The sequence below is a fragment of the mitochondrial genome of Myzus persicae, assembly GCF_001856785.1.
Source record: "Myzus persicae mitochondrion, complete genome".
Lineage (NCBI taxonomy): Eukaryota > Metazoa > Arthropoda > Insecta > Hemiptera > Aphididae > Myzus > Myzus persicae.
In genome coordinates, this window is record NC_029727.1 from 1 (window position 1) to 17,382 (window position 17,382).

Genomic DNA, 17,382 nt, shown 5'->3' on the forward strand with positions numbered 1-17,382 from the left:
AATAAAATGCCTGAAAAAAGGGTTACTTTGATAGAGTAAATCATGTATTATATATACTTTTATTATATTTTAAGAAATTATCTAATCCATAAATTTCAAAAATTTATATGCAAAAACACTTAAATATATAAAATTATATAGAAAAATAAGCTAAAATAAAGCTTTTGGATTCATACTTCAAATATAGAATAAAATTCTTTTTTCTGATAAATTTAAATTTAACAAAAATTATATTTTTCACATTATTATCATTTAGAACATTAATATCAATTTCAGCATCAAATTGATTATCTATATGAATAGGATTAGAATTAAACCTATTTTCTATTATCCCAATTTTAAATTTTAAATCATCAATTTACTCAATTGAAGCTACAATAAAATATTTTTTAATTCAAGCTTTTGCCTCAATTCTTCTATTAATCTTTCTAATTAATAAAAACTTTATATTTATAAATAATGATAATATACTAATTATAATACCATTATTAATAAAATTAAGACTAATACCATTTCACCTTTGATTACCTTCAATAATAGAAGGGTTAAACTGATTTTCATGTTTATTAATAATAACTTGACAAAAAATCACACCTATAATTATAATTTCTTACTTAAATATTAATAAAAATATAATTTTTTTAATTGCATTAATTTCAATAAATTCAATTTTTGGTTTAAATCAAAATTCAATACGAAAAATTTTAGCTATATCATCAATTAATAATTCTACATGAATACTATTTGCAATTCTAATAAATGAAAAATTATGAGTTAATTATTTTTTAATTTATTCAATACTAAATTTTTTAATCATTAAAATACTTAATAACTATAATATTAATTATATTAATCAAATAAAATTTTTCAATTTAAATTTTTTTTTTAAATTAAATATATTAATACTAATTTTTTCAATTATAGGTTTACCCCCTATATTAGGATTTATTATAAAATGAATACTAATTAAAACATTAATTTATAATAATATATATTTTATTATAATAATATTAATTATATTAACTATTTTAAATTTATTCTTTTATATTAAAATAACATATTTTATACTATTTAACTTCAATATTTTTAATAAATGATATTTACAATTTAAAAAAAATAATTATAACTTCATTATAATAATAAATTTTTTCAGATTATTTTTCAGTTATTTATTTATTTATTAAGGTTTTAAGTTAATTAATTAAACTATTAATCTTCAAAATTAAAAATATTATATTTTAAACCTTAATTAAATAATTAATACCTTTAAATTTGCAATTTAATATCATATAATTTGAATATAAGATTAAAATGATAAAAAGATTTTTCAATCTATATATAAATTTACAATTTATAACCTATTATCAGCCATTTTATCTATAAAATGAATTTTTTCAACTAATCATAAAGATATTGGAACTTTATATTTTTTATTTGGTATTTGATCAGGTATAATTGGATCATCACTTAGAATCTTAATTCGTCTTGAATTAAGACAAATTAATTCAATTATTAATAATAATCAATTATATAATGTTATTGTTACAATTCACGCTTTTATTATAATTTTTTTTATAACAATACCAATTGTTATTGGTGGATTTGGAAATTGGTTAATTCCTATAATAATAGGATGTCCTGATATATCTTTCCCACGATTAAATAACATTAGATTCTGATTATTACCACCCTCATTAATAATAATAATTTGTAGTTTTTTAATTAATAATGGAACAGGAACAGGATGAACTATTTACCCACCCTTATCAAATAATATTGCACATAATAATATTTCAGTTGATTTAACTATTTTTTCATTACATTTAGCAGGAATTTCATCAATTTTAGGAGCAATTAATTTTATTTGTACAATCTTAAATATAATACCAAACAATATAAAATTAAACCAAATCCCTTTATTTCCATGATCAATTTTAATTACAGCTATTTTATTAATTTTATCTTTACCTGTTCTAGCAGGTGCTATTACAATATTATTAACTGATCGTAATTTAAATACTTCATTTTTTGACCCAGCAGGGGGAGGTGACCCAATCTTGTATCAACATTTATTTTGATTTTTTGGTCATCCTGAAGTATATATTTTAATTTTACCAGGATTTGGTTTAATTTCTCATATTATTAGACAAGAAAGAAATAAAAATGAAACATTTGGAAATATTAGAATAATTTATGCTATATTAACTATTGGATTATTAGGATTTATTGTATGAGCTCATCATATATTTACAATTGGTATAGATGTGGATACACGAGCATACTTTACATCAGCAACAATAATTATTGCTATTCCAACAGGAATTAAAATTTTTAGATGATTAGCTACAATTTATGGGTCTAAAATTAATTTTTCACCTTCAACAATTTGATCATTAGGATTTATTTTTTTATTTACAATTGGTGGTTTAACAGGAGTTATTCTTGCTAATTCATCTATTGATATTATTCTTCATGATACTTACTATGTAGTAGCCCATTTCCATTATGTATTATCAATAGGAATTGTATTCGCAATTATTGCTAGATTAATTCATTGATTTCCAATTTTTACAGGATTCTCTATAAATAATTTTATTTTAAAAATTCAATTTATTCTTATATTTATTGGAGTTAATTTAACATTTTTCCCTCAACACTTTTTAGGTTTAAATGGTATGCCACGACGATATACAGATTACCCTAATAATTTTTTATTATGGAATATAATTTCTTCAATTGGATCAATAATTTCAACATTTAGTATTATTATTTTAATTTATTCAATTTGAAACAGAATTTTTTTAAAAAAAACTACAATTTTTAAATTAAATTTAAGTAATTCTATTGAATGAATCCATAATTTACCTCCTTTAGAACACTCATATTCAGAATTACCTTTAATTATTAATTTCTAATATGGCAGAAATTATATGCAATGAACTTAAAATTCATTTATAAAGATTAATCTTTTTTTAGAAATTATAACTTGAATAAAACTAAGATTCCAAAATAGAAATTCACCATTAATAGAACAATTAATCTTTTTCCATGATCACACAATTTTTATTATTATTATAATTATATCAACAATTACATATATAATATTATTTATTATAAATAATAAATTTATTAATATTAAAATTTCTGAAAATCAAATAATTGAATTTATTTGAACAGCAACTCCACCTATTATTTTAATTTTTATTGCAATACCTTCATTACATTTACTATATTTAATAGATGAAATTAAATGTCCTATTTTAACAATTAAAATTTTTGGTCATCAATGATTTTGATCATATGAATATTCAGATTTTTCAAATATTGAATTTGAATCTTATATAATCAATGATTTAAGTAAAGAAAATTTTCGTTTAATTGAAGTAGATAATAAAACTATTATTCCATATAAATTTAATATCCGACTATTAATCTCATCAGATGATGTAATTCACTCTTGAACTATCCCAAGATTAGCAATTAAAATTGATGCAATCCCTGGACGAATAAATCAAATTAATCTTTTTATAAATCGCCCTGGTATATATTTTGGACAATGTTCAGAAATTTGTGGAATTAACCATAGATTTATACCAATTCAAATTGAATCAATTAATTTAAATAAATTTATTTATTGAATTAAAAATTTTTAATTCATTAGATGACTGAAAAGCAAAGTAATGATCTCTTAAATCAAAATATAGTAAATTAGCAATTACTTCTAATGAAAGAGATTAGTTAAAATTATAACATTAATTTGTCAAATTAAAATTATTTATTAATATCACTTAATTCCACAAATAGCACCAATTAATTGATTAATTTTATTTATTTTTTTTTTTTCTATATTTTATTTAATTATAAATTTATTATATTTTAACTTTATTAAAAATATAAAAATAAAATTTTCATATAAAACCAATATAAAAAATTATAATAAATTTATTTAATATTTTTGACCCTTCAACAACAATTTTTAATTTAGAATTAAATTGAATCAGAACTTTTTTAATTATTTTATTAATACCAAATTTTTTATGAATTATACCAAATCGAATAAATTGAATATTATTTAAAATATTCAATATATTAAACAATGAAATATTAATATTATACAAAGCAAAAAAAACTAAATCACCTGCATTCCTATTTATTGCATTATTCATGTTTATTTTACTTAATAATTTTTTTAGATTATTCCCTTATATCTTCTCATCTTCAAGTCATATAATTTTTTCAGTTACATTAGCCTTACCCTTCTGATTATTTTATATTATTTTTTCAACATGTAAAAACACAAAAAATATAATTGCCCATTTAATTCCATTAAATACACCAATTTATTTAGCTCCTTTAATAACACTTATTGAAACTATAAGAATTATTATTCGACCTTTATCTCTATCAATTCGACTAACAGCAAATTTAATTGCAGGTCATCTTTTAATAACTTTATTAAATTTTAATTCAATAATAATTATTATCATTTTAATTCAAATATTCATAATAATTTTTGAATTATGTGTAGCTCTAATTCAAAGATACGTATTCTCAATTCTTTCATCTTTATACTCTAGAGAATAATGATAAAAATTAATCAACCTTATTTTATTTTAAATTTAAGCCCATGACCAATTTTAATAGCAATAAATACATTTAATCTAATAATCTCTAATGTAATAATTATAAATTTTAAATTTAATATTATATCATTAATAAATTTAATTATAATTATTAGTGTCTCAATATTATGATGACGAGATGTAATTCGAGAAAGAACATTTCAAGGTAATCATAATTTTTATATTATAAATTTAATTAAATTTAGAATAATTTTATTTATTATTTCTGAAATATTTTTATTTATTTCATTTTTCTGAAATTTCTTACATAATTCATTAGCTCCATCAATTGAATTAGGACTAAACTGACCACCTAAAAATATTAATTTTTTTAATCCATTATTAATTCCGCTATTAAATACAATTATTTTATTAACATCAAGATTTACTGTTACATTAACTCATTTATACTTATTAAATAATTCAAAAAAAAAAACAATTATTTTCATAAATTTAACAATTATTTTAAGTATTTATTTTTTAATACTTCAAATATTAGAATATAAACAAGCAACATTTACATTTTCAGATTCAATTTTTGGATCATCATTTTATATAGCAACAGGATTCCATGGATTACATGTAATTATTGGGACAATTTTCTTAATTGTTAACCTATTACGAATAATAAAAATACATTTCTCATATATTCATCATATTAGATTTGAACTAGCTGCATGATATTGACACTTTATTGATATTATTTGATTATTTTTATATATAACTTTTTACTGATGAAATAATTAATTTTATTAATATACAAATAGTATATTTGATTTCCAATCAAAAAGTTTAATTTTTAAATAAAATAATTATATTAAATTTAATTGCAATATTAACAATACTAATTACCATAATAATATTATTTATAGTTATAATTTTAATTAATATAAAAATAAAATTTAATTATAATAAATCAGCACCATTTGAATGTGGATTTGACCCATTTAATAAATCACGAATTCCATTTTCATTAAATTTTTATTTAATTGCAATTATTTTCTTAATTTTTGATATTGAAATTTCAATTATTCTCCCAATAATTATAAATTTTAAAATTTCTAATATATTATATTTTAATTTAATATTCAGAATATTTTTTATATTTATAATTATTACAATTTTTTATGAATGAAAATTTGGATCATTAAACTGAAAAATTTAAGGATAATAGTTAAAAATTATAACATTTAATTTGCTATTAAAAATTATTATATAATTTATCTTAAATAAGAAGTAAAAAAATTACATATTAATTTCGACTTAATAATAGATTATTATAATCCTTATTTATTAATTGAAACCAAAAAGAGGTTTATTACTGTTAATAATAATATTGAAAAAAAAATTCCAATTAAAAAGATTTTAAAAAAAAAGAAGCTGCTAACTATCTTTTAAAGCATTTTAAATGTTTAATCTTTTAAATATTTATTAGTTTAAAATAAAACATTATATTTTCAATATAAAAATAATTTCTTTTTATAAATAATTTTTTTTTACAAATTTATTTTTTAAAAAAAATATTTAATTAGAAAAAATTAACAAATAATAAAAAAAAAAATATACAAAGGTAGCTACCTTATAAAAAAATTAAAAAAAAAACAAATCAAAATTTAATCTTTTTCAAAAATAACAAAATAATAAACAATTAGAATTTTAACTTTATAATAAAAACTTACCCCAAAATAATTTTTTTTTACAAATTTATTTTTTAAAAAAAATATTTAATTAGAAAAAATTAACAAATAATAAAAAAAAAATGAAAAAATAAATAATTTATAAAAAAAATTTATTTAAAAAAAATAATTTTACCTTTATATCTTCAATATAATGCTCTTAATTAAGCTATTTAAATTTAATAATTAAATAATAAAATAATAAAAAATCATAAAAAAAATAATAAAATATAAACCTTATAACTATTTAAAAAAATTTTTTGACTAAAATCAATTATTTTTTTAAAAAAAAAAATTAAACCTCTATTTAAACTATACTCAATTCAACCAACTTCAAATACCTTTAAAGTAAAAAACCCAAAACAAAGAAAATTATTCAAAAAAAAATTTACCTTAAAAAACAATAAATTTCATATTAATCTAAAAAAAAAAATATTAAACATAGAAATAATATAACTTATAGAAAATAAAAAATTATTAAGCTCAAAAAAAAATCAAATTCTAAAAAATAAAATTAAAACTCTCAAAATCTTAAATTTAAATTCTAATAAAATTAAATCAAATTTATAAAATATTAATCATATAAAAAAAGAACCAAAAAATAATATAATGAAACTAATTAATATTATACTAATAATTAAAATTTTTCTTTCAAATTTAATAATTATTAAATAATTATATATAGAAAAATTCATTAATATTAAATAATAAATAACACGAATTGAATAAAAAAAAGTTAAAAAAAAAGAAAATAAAAAAAAAAAAAAAAAAAAAAAATTTAAATTAACTATTAAAAAATACTCAAAAATTAAATCCTTGGAATAAAAACTACAAAAAAAAGGAAAACCACATAATGATATTAAAGTAAACATAAAAATTAATCTACAAAAAGGTAAATAATCAACCAATCCCCCTATCTTACGAATATCTTGATTATTATTTATATTTAAAATTAAAATACCAGCTCTTAAAAATATTATAGAATAAATAAAGCATGTATTAATAAATAAAAAAAAACACATATCAATTTTACCTAAACATAAAATTATAAATATAAATCTTATTTGACTTAACGTAGAAAAAGCAATAATTTTTTTTAAATCAAATTCAAAAATTGCATTTAAACCAGATATTAATATAGTTAAACAAGAAAGTACTAATAAATAATTTAAAAAAGAAAATTTTAAGAAAATTTCATTAAAACGAATTATTAAATAAATACCAGCAGTTACTAAAGTAGAAGAATGAACTAAAGAAGAAACAGGAGTAGGTGCTGCTATAGCTAAAGGTAATCAAGAAGAAAAAGGAATTTGAGCTCTTTTAGTTAAAGATGCAAATATAATCATTAAACTAATAAAAAATAAATAATTTAAATTTCTATAATAATTAATAAAAATAAAATTTCAAGAACCAAAATTTAATATTCAAATTATTGATATAATAATAAATAAATCACCTAAACGATTTAAAATAACAGTAACTAAACCTGAACTATAAGACTTCTTATTTTGATAAAAAACTACTAAACAAAAAGAAACTATACCTAAACCATCTCAACCTAATAAAATACTAATTAAATTAGGTCTAATAATTAAAAAAAACATAAATATAATAAAAAAATTTATTAATATTAAAAATCGATTTTTATTAAAATCATAATTTATATATTCTATTCTATATAATAAAATCATAGAAGAGATTAAAAAAACAAAAGAAATAAATATTAAAGATATTCAATCTAATAAAATAACATATAAAACTATACAAGAATTAATAAAAAAAAAATATAATATTCAAAAAAAAAAAATATATTTTCAATAAAATAAAATTTATCAAAATAAATTAATAATAAACCCAAAATAAAAAAAATAATAAATAACATAAAAAAAAAAAAAAAAAAAAAAAAAAAAAAATTAAATTTAATTATTTAAATATATATTATAATCTTTAATTCCACAAATTAATATTTTAATTAAACTATTTAAATAAAAAAATAATTCTAAAATTAAAAAAATAATATTTAAAGGTAACCAATGCATAAATAATAATAAATACTCTCTTAAATTAATATAAACTAAATAATTCATATTAAAAAATAATTTACCATATTGAGTATACAAATATAAATAAAGACTATATAAAAATATTAAAATTATAATTAATAAATATAAAATATAAAAATAATCTAATCAAATTATCAAACTAATTAATAAAAATAATTCACCAAATAAATTTAAAGAAGGAGGAAAAGATATATTAGAAGAACATAATAAAAATCATCAAAATGACAAAAAAGGAAAAATATTAATTAAACCCTTATTTAAAAATATACTACGACTCTTAAAACGTATATAACAAATATTTCTTAAACAAAATAAACCAGAAGAACATAAACCATGCCCAAATATTAAAATTAATGAACCAAAATAACCTAAATTATTTAAAGTTAAAAACCCAATAATAACTAATCCTATATGAACAACAGAAGAATAAGCAATTAAAATTTTTAAATCTCTTTGAAAAAAACAAACTAAACTTAGAATTATTATACCTAATAAACATAAAGAAATAAATAAATAATTTAACTTAAGATTAATTTTAAAAATTAATATTAAAACATGATAAATACCAAAACCACCTAACTTTAATATAATACCAGCTAAAATTATTGAACCAGAAATAGGAGCTTCAACATGAGCTTTAGGTAACCAAATATGAAATATAAATAAAGGTATTTTTACTAAAAAAATCATTATTAAAAATAAATAATAATAAAAATTTAAATTATTTAAATAATCAAAATAATATATAAATATAAAATTAAAATTATTTAAACTCAATAAACAAGAAAAAAAAGGTAATGAAAAAAAAATTATATAAATAAACAAATAAAATCCAGCTTTAAAACGTTCATATTGATAACCCCAACCATAAATTAAAATAATAATAGGAATTAAATTAATTTCATAAAAAATATAAAATAAAATAAAATTATTACTAAAAAAACAAAAATAAAAAATAATAATAAAAGTAAATATTAAAAAATTAAAATAATTCAAATAATTATTTTTAAAATTAAGGCTAGGAATATAAACTAATCTAATAATTCAAACTCCTAACATAAATATTAAATAAGAAAACATATCTATACCAAATAAATAACTAACATTTAAAAAATAATTGAATATTGGAATCTTAAAATATATGAAAAAAAAAAAAAAAAAAAAAAAATTCTGGGCTAATCATCATCTTTTAATCTTCAAGCTAAAAAAAATCATTCTAAATATAATTAATATTAAAATTATTAACATTGTAAAATTATTAGAGACTTTAAATAATCATTACCATATATACGAACTATTAAAATCAAAATTGTTAAACCTAACACTCTTTCACTAATACAAAAAATAAAAAATACTAATAATAAAACATATTGTTTAATAAATATTATTAAATTTAATAAAAATAATAAAGACAAAATTAATAATAAATATTCTAATCCTAAAAGTATTATTAATAAATGATTAAAATTAAAAATATAAAATAAAACCCCAGAAAATAATATAAATATTAGAACTAAAATAAATAAATTTATCATTTTAATAGTTTAAAAAAAACATTGATATTGTAAATCAAAATTATAAAATTATTTAAAATAATCAGTATAAATATACAAATATTATCATTAATCTCCAAAATTAACATTTTAATTAAAATATATACTGAATTTTAAAACTTATTCTTTTTACTAATCTAATTATAGCAATTATATTAACAATAATAAAATCACCCATTAGATCAAACTTAGTTATTTTAATTCAAACAATAACTTTAACTATAATAATTAATTTAATTAATAAAACAGCATGAATCTCATTTATAATTTTTATCTTATATATTGGAGGATTAATAATTATTTTTTTATATATTTCAAGAATTGCTTTTAATGAATTAAATATTAATAAAAATTATAAAAATATAATTTTTAAATTAATTATTATTTTTTTTACATTAATATACTTTAAAATATCATTAAATATAGAAAATATAAATTATGAAAATAAATTTATATTTGAAGATAATTTTTATCTATTAAATATATTTATCATACCTAATAATCTTATAATTTATATAATTATATTTATTCTTTTTTTTATATTAATTTTAATTATTTGAATATTAAAAATTAATAAAGGACCAATTCGACAAAAAATTAACTAATGAAAAAAAATATAATAAAAATTTTATCGCCAATATTAAACTTACCTACACCTGCTAGAATTAGTTTTATATGAAATTTCGGATCTTTATTAATAATTTGTTTAATAAATCAAATTTTAACAGGATTATTTTTAGCTTTTCATTATAAAACAGATATTAATTTAGCATTTCAAAGAATTATTAATATAAATCGAAATGTAAATTTTGGATGATTAATTCGATCTTTTCATGCTAATGGAGCATCAATATTCTTTATTATACTTTATATTCATATCAGACGAGGAATTTATATAAACTCATTTAATTTTAAAATAACTTGAATTATTGGAGTAATATTATTATTATTAACTATAATAACAGCTTTTGTAGGATATGTTTTACCATGAGGACAAATATCATTTTGAGGAGCAACAGTAATTACAAATCTTCTATCAGCAATTCCTTATTTAGGAAACTCAATTGTAATTTGAATTTGAGGAGGATTTTCTATTAGAAATGCTACATTAACTCGATTTTTTTCAATTCATTTTATTTTACCCTTTATTATTATTTTTTTTACTTTTATTCATTTATTTTTTTTACATATAACAGGATCTAATAATCCATTAGGTATTAATAGAAATTTTGATAAAATTACATTCTCACCTTATTTCTTAATTAAAGATTTAATTGGATTAATCATATTTATATGAATTTTTTTTATCCTAACCTTAATTTTCCCATATATATTAAACGATCATAATAATTTTGTAATAGCAAACCCAATAGTTACACCTACCCATATTCAACCAGAATGATATTTTTTATTTTCATACTCAATTTTACGAGCAATTCCTAATAAATTAGGTGGGGTTATTGCTTTAATATTATCAATTTTAATTTTATTAGTATTACCTATATTAAACAACAAAAATTTTCTAAGAAATAAATTTTATCCATTAAATAAAATTATATTTTGAATTTTTACCATAACATTCTTTATATTAACTTGAATTGGTATACAACCAGTTGAATACCCATTCATCTCAACAAGCCAAATTTTTACAACAATTTATTTTTCATATTTCTTTATTAATTTTTATATTATAAAAATATGAGATAAATTATTAATTCAATAAATTAAGTTAATTAATTTATTTAAAATATTTATTTTGAAAATAAAAAAAAGAATTTAACTCTATTAACTTAATACTAAAATTAATGATATAAGTTAAATAATTTAATAGAAAAATTAAATATAAATAAAAATAATGATAGGGGTAAAATCAATTTTCAAACTAAATATATTAATTTATCATAACGAAAACGTGGTAAAAATCCACGTAATCAAATAACTAAAAATATAAATAATAAAATAAAAATATTTAAATAAAATTTATTCATTATTAAACCAAAAAATATTTCACACAATAATATCCCTATAAATATAATTCTTATATATTCAGATATAAAAATAAAAATAAAAGATAAACTTCTAAATTCAATGTTAAATCCAGAAACTAATTCTGACTCTCCTTCAGAAAAATCAAAAGGAGAACGATTTATTTCCGCTAAAAATCTAATTAACAATAAAATAAAAATTAAAAAAAGAAAAAAAAAAAATTTAGAATTCATTTGATAAATATAAAAATCATTTAAATTAAAACTATTAATTAAAAATATTAAATTTATAATAATAATTATTATTCTTACTTCATAAGAAATTATTTGAGAAATAAAACGAATTATCCCTAAAACTGAATAATTTGAATTAGAAGATCAACTAACTATTAAAAAAATATAAACTATTAAACTTGAACAACAAAATATATAAATTAAACCAAAACCTATAATATAATTTATACCGATATAAGGATAAATAAATCAAAAAAATACAGAAACTAGTAAACCTAATATAGGAGAAATTATAAAAACAAAAAAATTCATATTTACAGGATAATTAACTTCTTTAAAAAATAATTTTAAACCATCACCTATAGGTTGAAAAACACCCTTAAGAAAAAATTTATTAGGCCCTTTACGCAATTGAATATAACCTAAAACTTTACGTTCTAATAAAGTAAAAAAAGCTACTCTTATAAAAACTATTAAAAACAAAATCAAAAAATTAACAATTATAATAAAGATAAAAATTACTATTTATAATTAAAATTATATAATTAAATTCTAAATTTAACACAATTATCTGCCAAAATAGTTAAATTAATTTAATTCATTTAATAAAAATTTAATTCAATTATTTAATCCTTTCGTACTAAAATAATTTATTTTTTAAAAGATAGAAACCAACCTGGCTTACACCGGTTTGAACTCAGATCATGTAAGAATTTAAAGGTCGAACAGACCTAATACTTAAAATTTTGCACCTAAGATTAATCTTAATTCAACATCGAGGTCGCAAACTAATTTTTAAATTTGAACTTAAAAAATTAATTACGCTGTTATCCCTAAAGTAACTTTTTCCTTTAATTAAAAATTTTAATTCAAATACTCATTAAATAATGTAAAATTTTAAAAAAAGTTTAATAATTTTTTTTATCACCCCAATAAAATAAATAATAAAATTAAAATATTTATAAATCCAAAAAAATCAAAATTAATATTTATAAAGTTTTATAGGGTCTTATCGTCCCTTTAAATAATTTAAGCTTTTTTACTTAAAAATAAAATTTTAATTATATAAATAATAAAGTTTATTTCTCATCAAATCTTTCATACAAGTCCTCAATTAAAAGACTAATTATTATGCTACCTTTGCACAGTCAAAATACTGCAGCTATTTAATAAATCATTGAGCAGATCCTATATTAAATTAAACTTAATACAATGTTTTTGTTAAACAGATGAAAATAATTTTTGCCGAATTCATAATTTATAAATAAAAATTATACTAATTTAATCATTATTACTATTAATTAAATATTAATTAATAAAATTTAATATAAAAAATAAATAAATTTATAATAAATTAAAAATAAATAAATAATAAATTTTTACAAACTTAAATAAAAATTTCTATTCCTATAAATTATTAAAATAAATAAATTATTATATAAAAATTTCAAGCTTATCCCTAAAATAATTTAAATTTAAAATATTAATATAAAAAATCAATATAACTTTTAAAATTTTAAATTAAATTTAAATCTTAAATAACTAAATATAATATAACGAATTAAATTTCAAAACTAATATTATTTTTTAAATATTTATAACACAATAAATTAATAATAAAATTAACTCTATAAATTTTGAGAAATTAAAAAAAAATTAAAAATTTTAATCAACCCTGATACAAAAGGTACTAAAAATATTCTTTTAAAAATTTAATTAATTCTTTTACAATACTATTAAACTATAAATCTATAAATTAATTTTTACTAAATACTAAAACTCTAAATAAATAAATTACTTTTATAAAAAATCAAAAAAAAATAAAAATATTAATAATTTTAATTTAAATAAAGTTTAACAACATCTTATCATTGTAAATGATATACTTAAATTTAGATATTTATTTATAATAAATATCTTTCTAAATACACTTTCCAGTACACTTACTTTGTTACGACTTGTCTTATTTTTAATAAGAATGACGGGCAATATGTACATATTTTAGATCTTTCTTCATATTAATTAAATAAATAAATTTACTATTAAATCCAATTTCATTTTAATTTTCATTTAAAATCCATAAATAAAATTTAATGTAACCCATTAAATACTTATTTATAAACCACATCTTGACTTAACATAAATTACAAAAATAAATAAAGAAAATAAATTTTTTAATATATTCATGACAGCGATATATGAATTATTAAAATAAGTAAAATAAATCGTGGATTATCAATTAAAAAACAGGTTCCTCTAATAAGACTAAAATACCGCCAAATTTTTTAAATTTAAAGAACATAACTATTAATTTTTTAGTAAATTAATTTAAATTTTTATAATAGGGTATCTAATCCTAGTTTTAAATAAAATTTAATAGAATAAAATAATTACAATAATAAATTTTAATTAAATTTTACTTTATTAAAAAAAATTAAATTATAAATTATATTTTAATACTAATAACCAAACTATTTTATTTGTATATTATGTTTAACCGCAACTGCTGGCACATATTTAGTTTATACTTAAATTAATAATTAAATCTAAATTTCTTTAATATTTAATATTTAATACTGAGAATTATTAAAATCCTTTAAGAAATAATTAACAATCAAAAAATTTCATGTATTTTTTTAATTAAATAAAATTTTATAACAAAATAAATTATATTTATATGTAAAATAATAATAATATGGTTTTATATTATTAATTTACATAATATTTAATATAATTAATTAAAATTAGTTTAACAAATTTCAAATATTAATTATAATTCAAATTAATAAAAAATCCAATAATTATATTCAAATATTTTAAACAAAATAAAATTTTACTAAATAAAGTATAAAATTCAAATAAATAATTACATTTTTTTGAATTTTAACCCAAAATCATATACAATTTAATAATTATATTCAAGTATTTTTAACAAAACAAAACTTTTAATAAACAATAAAACTCAATTAAATAAAAATTTTACCTAAGTTTAACCCTGAAATAATATAAAATTTAATAATTATATTCAAATATTTTAAACAAAATAAAATTTTTACTAAATAAAGTATAAAATTCAAATAAATAATTACATTTTTTTGAATTTTAACCCAAAATCATATACAATTTAATAATTATATTCAAGTATTTTTAACAAAACAAAACTTTTAATAAACAATATAACTCAATTAAATAAAAATTTTACCTAAGTTTAACCCTGAAATAATATAAAATTTAATAATTATATTCAAATATTTTAAACAAAATAAAATTTTACTAAATAAAGTATAAAATTCAAATAAATAATTACATTTTTTTGAATTTTAACCCAAAATCATATACAATTTAATAATTATATTCAAGTATTTTTAACAAAACAAAACTTTTAATAAACAATAAAACTCAATTAAATAAAAATTTTACCTAAGTTTAACCCTGAAATAATATAAAATTTAATAATTATATTCAAATATTTTAAACAAAATAAAATTTTTACTAAATAAAGTATAAAATTCAAATAAATAATTACATTTTTTTGAATTTTAACCCAAAATCATATACAATTTAATAATTATATTCAAGTATTTTTAACAAAACAAAACTTTTAATAAACAATATAACTCAATTAAATAAAAATTTTACCTAAGTTTAACCCTGAAATAATATAAAATTTAATAATTATATTCAAATATTTTAAACAAAATAAAATTTTACTAAATAAAGTATAAAATTCAAATAAATAATTACATTTTTTTGAATTTTAACCCAAAATCATATACAATTTAATAATTATATTCAAGTATTTTTAACAAAACAAAACTTTTAATAAACAATAAAACTCAATTAAATAAAAATTTTACCTAAGTTTAACCCTGAAATAATATAAAATTTAATAATTATATTCAAATATTTTAAACAAAATAAAATTTTTACTAAATAAAGTATAAAATTCAAATAAATAATTACATTTTTTTGAATTTTAACCCAAAATCATATACAATTTAATAATTATATTCAAGTATTTTTAACAAAACAAAACTTTTAATAAACAATATAACTCAATTAAATAAAAATTTTACCTAAGTTTAACCCTGAAATAATATAAAATTTAATAATTATATTCAAATATTTTAAACAAAATAAAATTTTACTAAATAAAGTATAAAATTCAAATAAATAATTACATTTTTTTGAATTTTAACCCAAAATCATATACAATTTAATAATTATATTCAAGTATTTTTAACAAAACAAAACTTTTAATAAACAATAAAACTCAATTAAATAAAAATTTTACCTAAGTTTAACCCTGAAATAATATAAAATTTAATAATTATATTCAAATATTTTAAACAAAATAAAATTTTTACTAAATAAAGTATAAAATTCAAATAAATAATTACATTTTTTTGAATTTTAACCCAAAATCATATACAATTTAATAATTATATTCAAGTATTTTTAACAAAACAAAACTTTTAATAAACAATATAACTCAATTAAATAAAAATTTTACCTAAGTTTAACCCTGAAATAATATAAAATTTAATAATTATATTCAAATATTTTAAACAAAATAAAATTTTACTAAATAAAGTATAAAATTCAAATAAATAATTACATTTTTTTTAAATTTTTTATAAATAATAATACAAAATTTAATAATTTTATTCCATATTATTATAAAAAATAAATATTTCAATAAATTTATTTAATTAAATTAGAATTTCTAACAAAATAATTAATTATTAAAAAATAAAAAAAAATACTTATTTTAATAATTAAATTTATATTTAAATATAAATAAAAAAAAACCTTCTTTTTCCTCGAATTTTGACCATTCCTATATATATATATATACAATTAATATGTATATATATTCATATAAGGATTTATATATTAATATATATATATATATACTAAATGTATAGATAGGTATTACTATATAACTCTATATATATATATATATATATATACTATAAAATAAGCTATATAGATGTATATATGTATTACATATATATACTATATACATAAGAAATCTATATATGTATACTACTATATATATTAATAAATCCTCTATATACTCTTTCTTCTTCCTTTTTTTTTTTTTAAAGGGGGGGCATAGCCCCCCCTTTTCTGACAACTACAAACGTCATGCCTCATTAAAACATATTTTTTTTAAAATTTTACTGACATTTTTTCCAATGTAAGCATAAACCAGTAAACATTTTTTTATTAAACAATATTTTTAA

General features: G+C 15.9%; 13 protein-coding genes and 24 non-coding genes across 37 annotated transcripts, besides 3 other annotated features; 24 read left to right on the plus strand and 13 right to left on the minus strand. All coding sequences in view use genetic code 5, as the record gives it.

The window, feature by feature from the left end:
- On the plus strand, positions 1–65 carry A3241_gt01. The gene has a single exon. It is a non-coding gene; the product is annotated as a tRNA-Ile (tRNA).
- A3241_gt02 lies at positions 63–128 on the minus strand. The gene has a single exon. It is a non-coding gene; the product is annotated as a tRNA-Gln (tRNA).
- An 11-nt stretch (positions 129–139) lies between these two features.
- A3241_gt03 lies at positions 140–208 on the plus strand. Its single transcript has one exon. It is a non-coding gene; the product is annotated as a tRNA-Met (tRNA).
- ND2 (NADH dehydrogenase subunit 2) lies at positions 207–1,184 on the plus strand. The gene has a single exon. The coding sequence runs from the start codon at positions 207–209 to the stop codon at positions 1,182–1,184; it is 978 nt and encodes a 325-aa protein (YP_009239935.1).
- A3241_gt04 lies at positions 1,181–1,250 on the plus strand. The gene has a single exon. It is a non-coding gene; the product is annotated as a tRNA-Trp (tRNA).
- A3241_gt05 lies at positions 1,241–1,308 on the plus strand. The gene has a single exon. It is a non-coding gene; the product is annotated as a tRNA-Cys (tRNA).
- Positions 1,309–1,312: 4 nt separating this feature from the next.
- On the minus strand, positions 1,313–1,378 carry A3241_gt06. Its single transcript has one exon. It is a non-coding gene; the product is annotated as a tRNA-Tyr (tRNA).
- A 1-nt stretch (position 1,379) lies between these two features.
- Positions 1,380–2,910, plus strand: COX1 (cytochrome c oxidase subunit I). The gene has a single exon. A coding segment is annotated over exon 1 (1,531 nt).
- On the plus strand, positions 2,910–2,979 carry A3241_gt07. The gene has a single exon. It is a non-coding gene; the product is annotated as a tRNA-Leu (tRNA).
- A 2-nt stretch (positions 2,980–2,981) lies between these two features.
- Positions 2,982–3,653, plus strand: COX2 (cytochrome c oxidase subunit II). The gene has a single exon. The coding sequence runs from the start codon at positions 2,982–2,984 to the stop codon at positions 3,651–3,653; it is 672 nt and encodes a 223-aa protein (YP_009239937.1).
- A 1-nt stretch (position 3,654) lies between these two features.
- Positions 3,655–3,729, plus strand: A3241_gt08. The gene has a single exon. It is a non-coding gene; the product is annotated as a tRNA-Lys (tRNA).
- Positions 3,729–3,791, plus strand: A3241_gt09. Its single transcript has one exon. It is a non-coding gene; the product is annotated as a tRNA-Asp (tRNA).
- A 9-nt stretch (positions 3,792–3,800) lies between these two features.
- On the plus strand, positions 3,801–3,950 carry ATP8 (ATP synthase F0 subunit 8). The gene has a single exon. The coding sequence runs from the start codon at positions 3,801–3,803 to the stop codon at positions 3,948–3,950; it is 150 nt and encodes a 49-aa protein (YP_009239938.1).
- On the plus strand, positions 3,934–4,584 carry ATP6 (ATP synthase F0 subunit 6). The gene has a single exon. It carries the CDS (start codon positions 3,934–3,936, stop codon positions 4,582–4,584), a length of 651 nt encoding a protein of 216 aa, YP_009239939.1.
- Positions 4,581–5,369, plus strand: COX3 (cytochrome c oxidase subunit III). The gene has a single exon. The coding sequence runs from the start codon at positions 4,581–4,583 to the stop codon at positions 5,367–5,369; it is 789 nt and encodes a 262-aa protein (YP_009239940.1).
- A3241_gt10 lies at positions 5,369–5,433 on the plus strand. Its single transcript has one exon. It is a non-coding gene; the product is annotated as a tRNA-Gly (tRNA).
- ND3 (NADH dehydrogenase subunit 3) lies at positions 5,434–5,787 on the plus strand. The gene has a single exon. It carries the CDS (start codon positions 5,434–5,436, stop codon positions 5,785–5,787), a length of 354 nt encoding a protein of 117 aa, YP_009239941.1.
- A3241_gt11 lies at positions 5,787–5,850 on the plus strand. The gene has a single exon. It is a non-coding gene; the product is annotated as a tRNA-Ala (tRNA).
- On the plus strand, positions 5,849–5,916 carry A3241_gt12. Its single transcript has one exon. It is a non-coding gene; the product is annotated as a tRNA-Arg (tRNA).
- Positions 5,916–5,981, plus strand: A3241_gt13. Its single transcript has one exon. It is a non-coding gene; the product is annotated as a tRNA-Asn (tRNA).
- Positions 5,980–6,054, plus strand: A3241_gt14. The gene has a single exon. It is a non-coding gene; the product is annotated as a tRNA-Ser (tRNA).
- Positions 6,049–6,111, plus strand: A3241_gt15. The gene has a single exon. It is a non-coding gene; the product is annotated as a tRNA-Glu (tRNA).
- Positions 6,106–6,412: a repeat region.
- A3241_gt16 lies at positions 6,413–6,477 on the minus strand. Its single transcript has one exon. It is a non-coding gene; the product is annotated as a tRNA-Phe (tRNA).
- On the minus strand, positions 6,478–8,091 carry ND5 (NADH dehydrogenase subunit 5). The gene has a single exon. It carries the CDS (start codon positions 8,089–8,091, stop codon positions 6,478–6,480), a length of 1,614 nt encoding a protein of 537 aa, YP_009239942.1.
- A 130-nt stretch (positions 8,092–8,221) lies between these two features.
- On the minus strand, positions 8,222–8,286 carry A3241_gt17. The gene has a single exon. It is a non-coding gene; the product is annotated as a tRNA-His (tRNA).
- On the minus strand, positions 8,286–9,594 carry ND4 (NADH dehydrogenase subunit 4). The gene has a single exon. A coding segment is annotated over exon 1 (1,309 nt).
- An 8-nt stretch (positions 9,595–9,602) lies between these two features.
- ND4L (NADH dehydrogenase subunit 4L) lies at positions 9,603–9,896 on the minus strand. The gene has a single exon. The coding sequence runs from the start codon at positions 9,894–9,896 to the stop codon at positions 9,603–9,605; it is 294 nt and encodes a 97-aa protein (YP_009239944.1).
- A3241_gt18 lies at positions 9,895–9,956 on the plus strand. The gene has a single exon. It is a non-coding gene; the product is annotated as a tRNA-Thr (tRNA).
- A3241_gt19 lies at positions 9,957–10,024 on the minus strand. The gene has a single exon. It is a non-coding gene; the product is annotated as a tRNA-Pro (tRNA).
- ND6 (NADH dehydrogenase subunit 6) lies at positions 10,025–10,519 on the plus strand. Its single transcript has one exon. It carries the CDS (start codon positions 10,025–10,027, stop codon positions 10,517–10,519), a length of 495 nt encoding a protein of 164 aa, YP_009239945.1.
- On the plus strand, positions 10,519–11,637 carry CYTB (cytochrome b). Its single transcript has one exon. It carries the CDS (start codon positions 10,519–10,521, stop codon positions 11,635–11,637), a length of 1,119 nt encoding a protein of 372 aa, YP_009239946.1.
- A 3-nt stretch (positions 11,638–11,640) lies between these two features.
- A3241_gt20 lies at positions 11,641–11,707 on the plus strand. Its single transcript has one exon. It is a non-coding gene; the product is annotated as a tRNA-Ser (tRNA).
- Positions 11,708–11,716: 9 nt separating this feature from the next.
- Positions 11,717–12,652, minus strand: ND1 (NADH dehydrogenase subunit 1). The gene has a single exon. The coding sequence runs from the start codon at positions 12,650–12,652 to the stop codon at positions 11,717–11,719; it is 936 nt and encodes a 311-aa protein (YP_009239947.1).
- On the minus strand, positions 12,653–12,717 carry A3241_gt21. The gene has a single exon. It is a non-coding gene; the product is annotated as a tRNA-Leu (tRNA).
- A 1-nt stretch (position 12,718) lies between these two features.
- A3241_gr02 lies at positions 12,719–13,976 on the minus strand. The gene has a single exon. It is a non-coding gene; the product is annotated as a 16S ribosomal RNA (ribosomal RNA).
- Positions 13,977–14,040, minus strand: A3241_gt22. Its single transcript has one exon. It is a non-coding gene; the product is annotated as a tRNA-Val (tRNA).
- A3241_gr01 lies at positions 14,041–14,851 on the minus strand. The gene has a single exon. It is a non-coding gene; the product is annotated as a 12S ribosomal RNA (ribosomal RNA).
- Positions 14,852–17,382: a sequence feature (putative control region; may not be complete).
- Positions 14,930–16,764: a tandem repeat.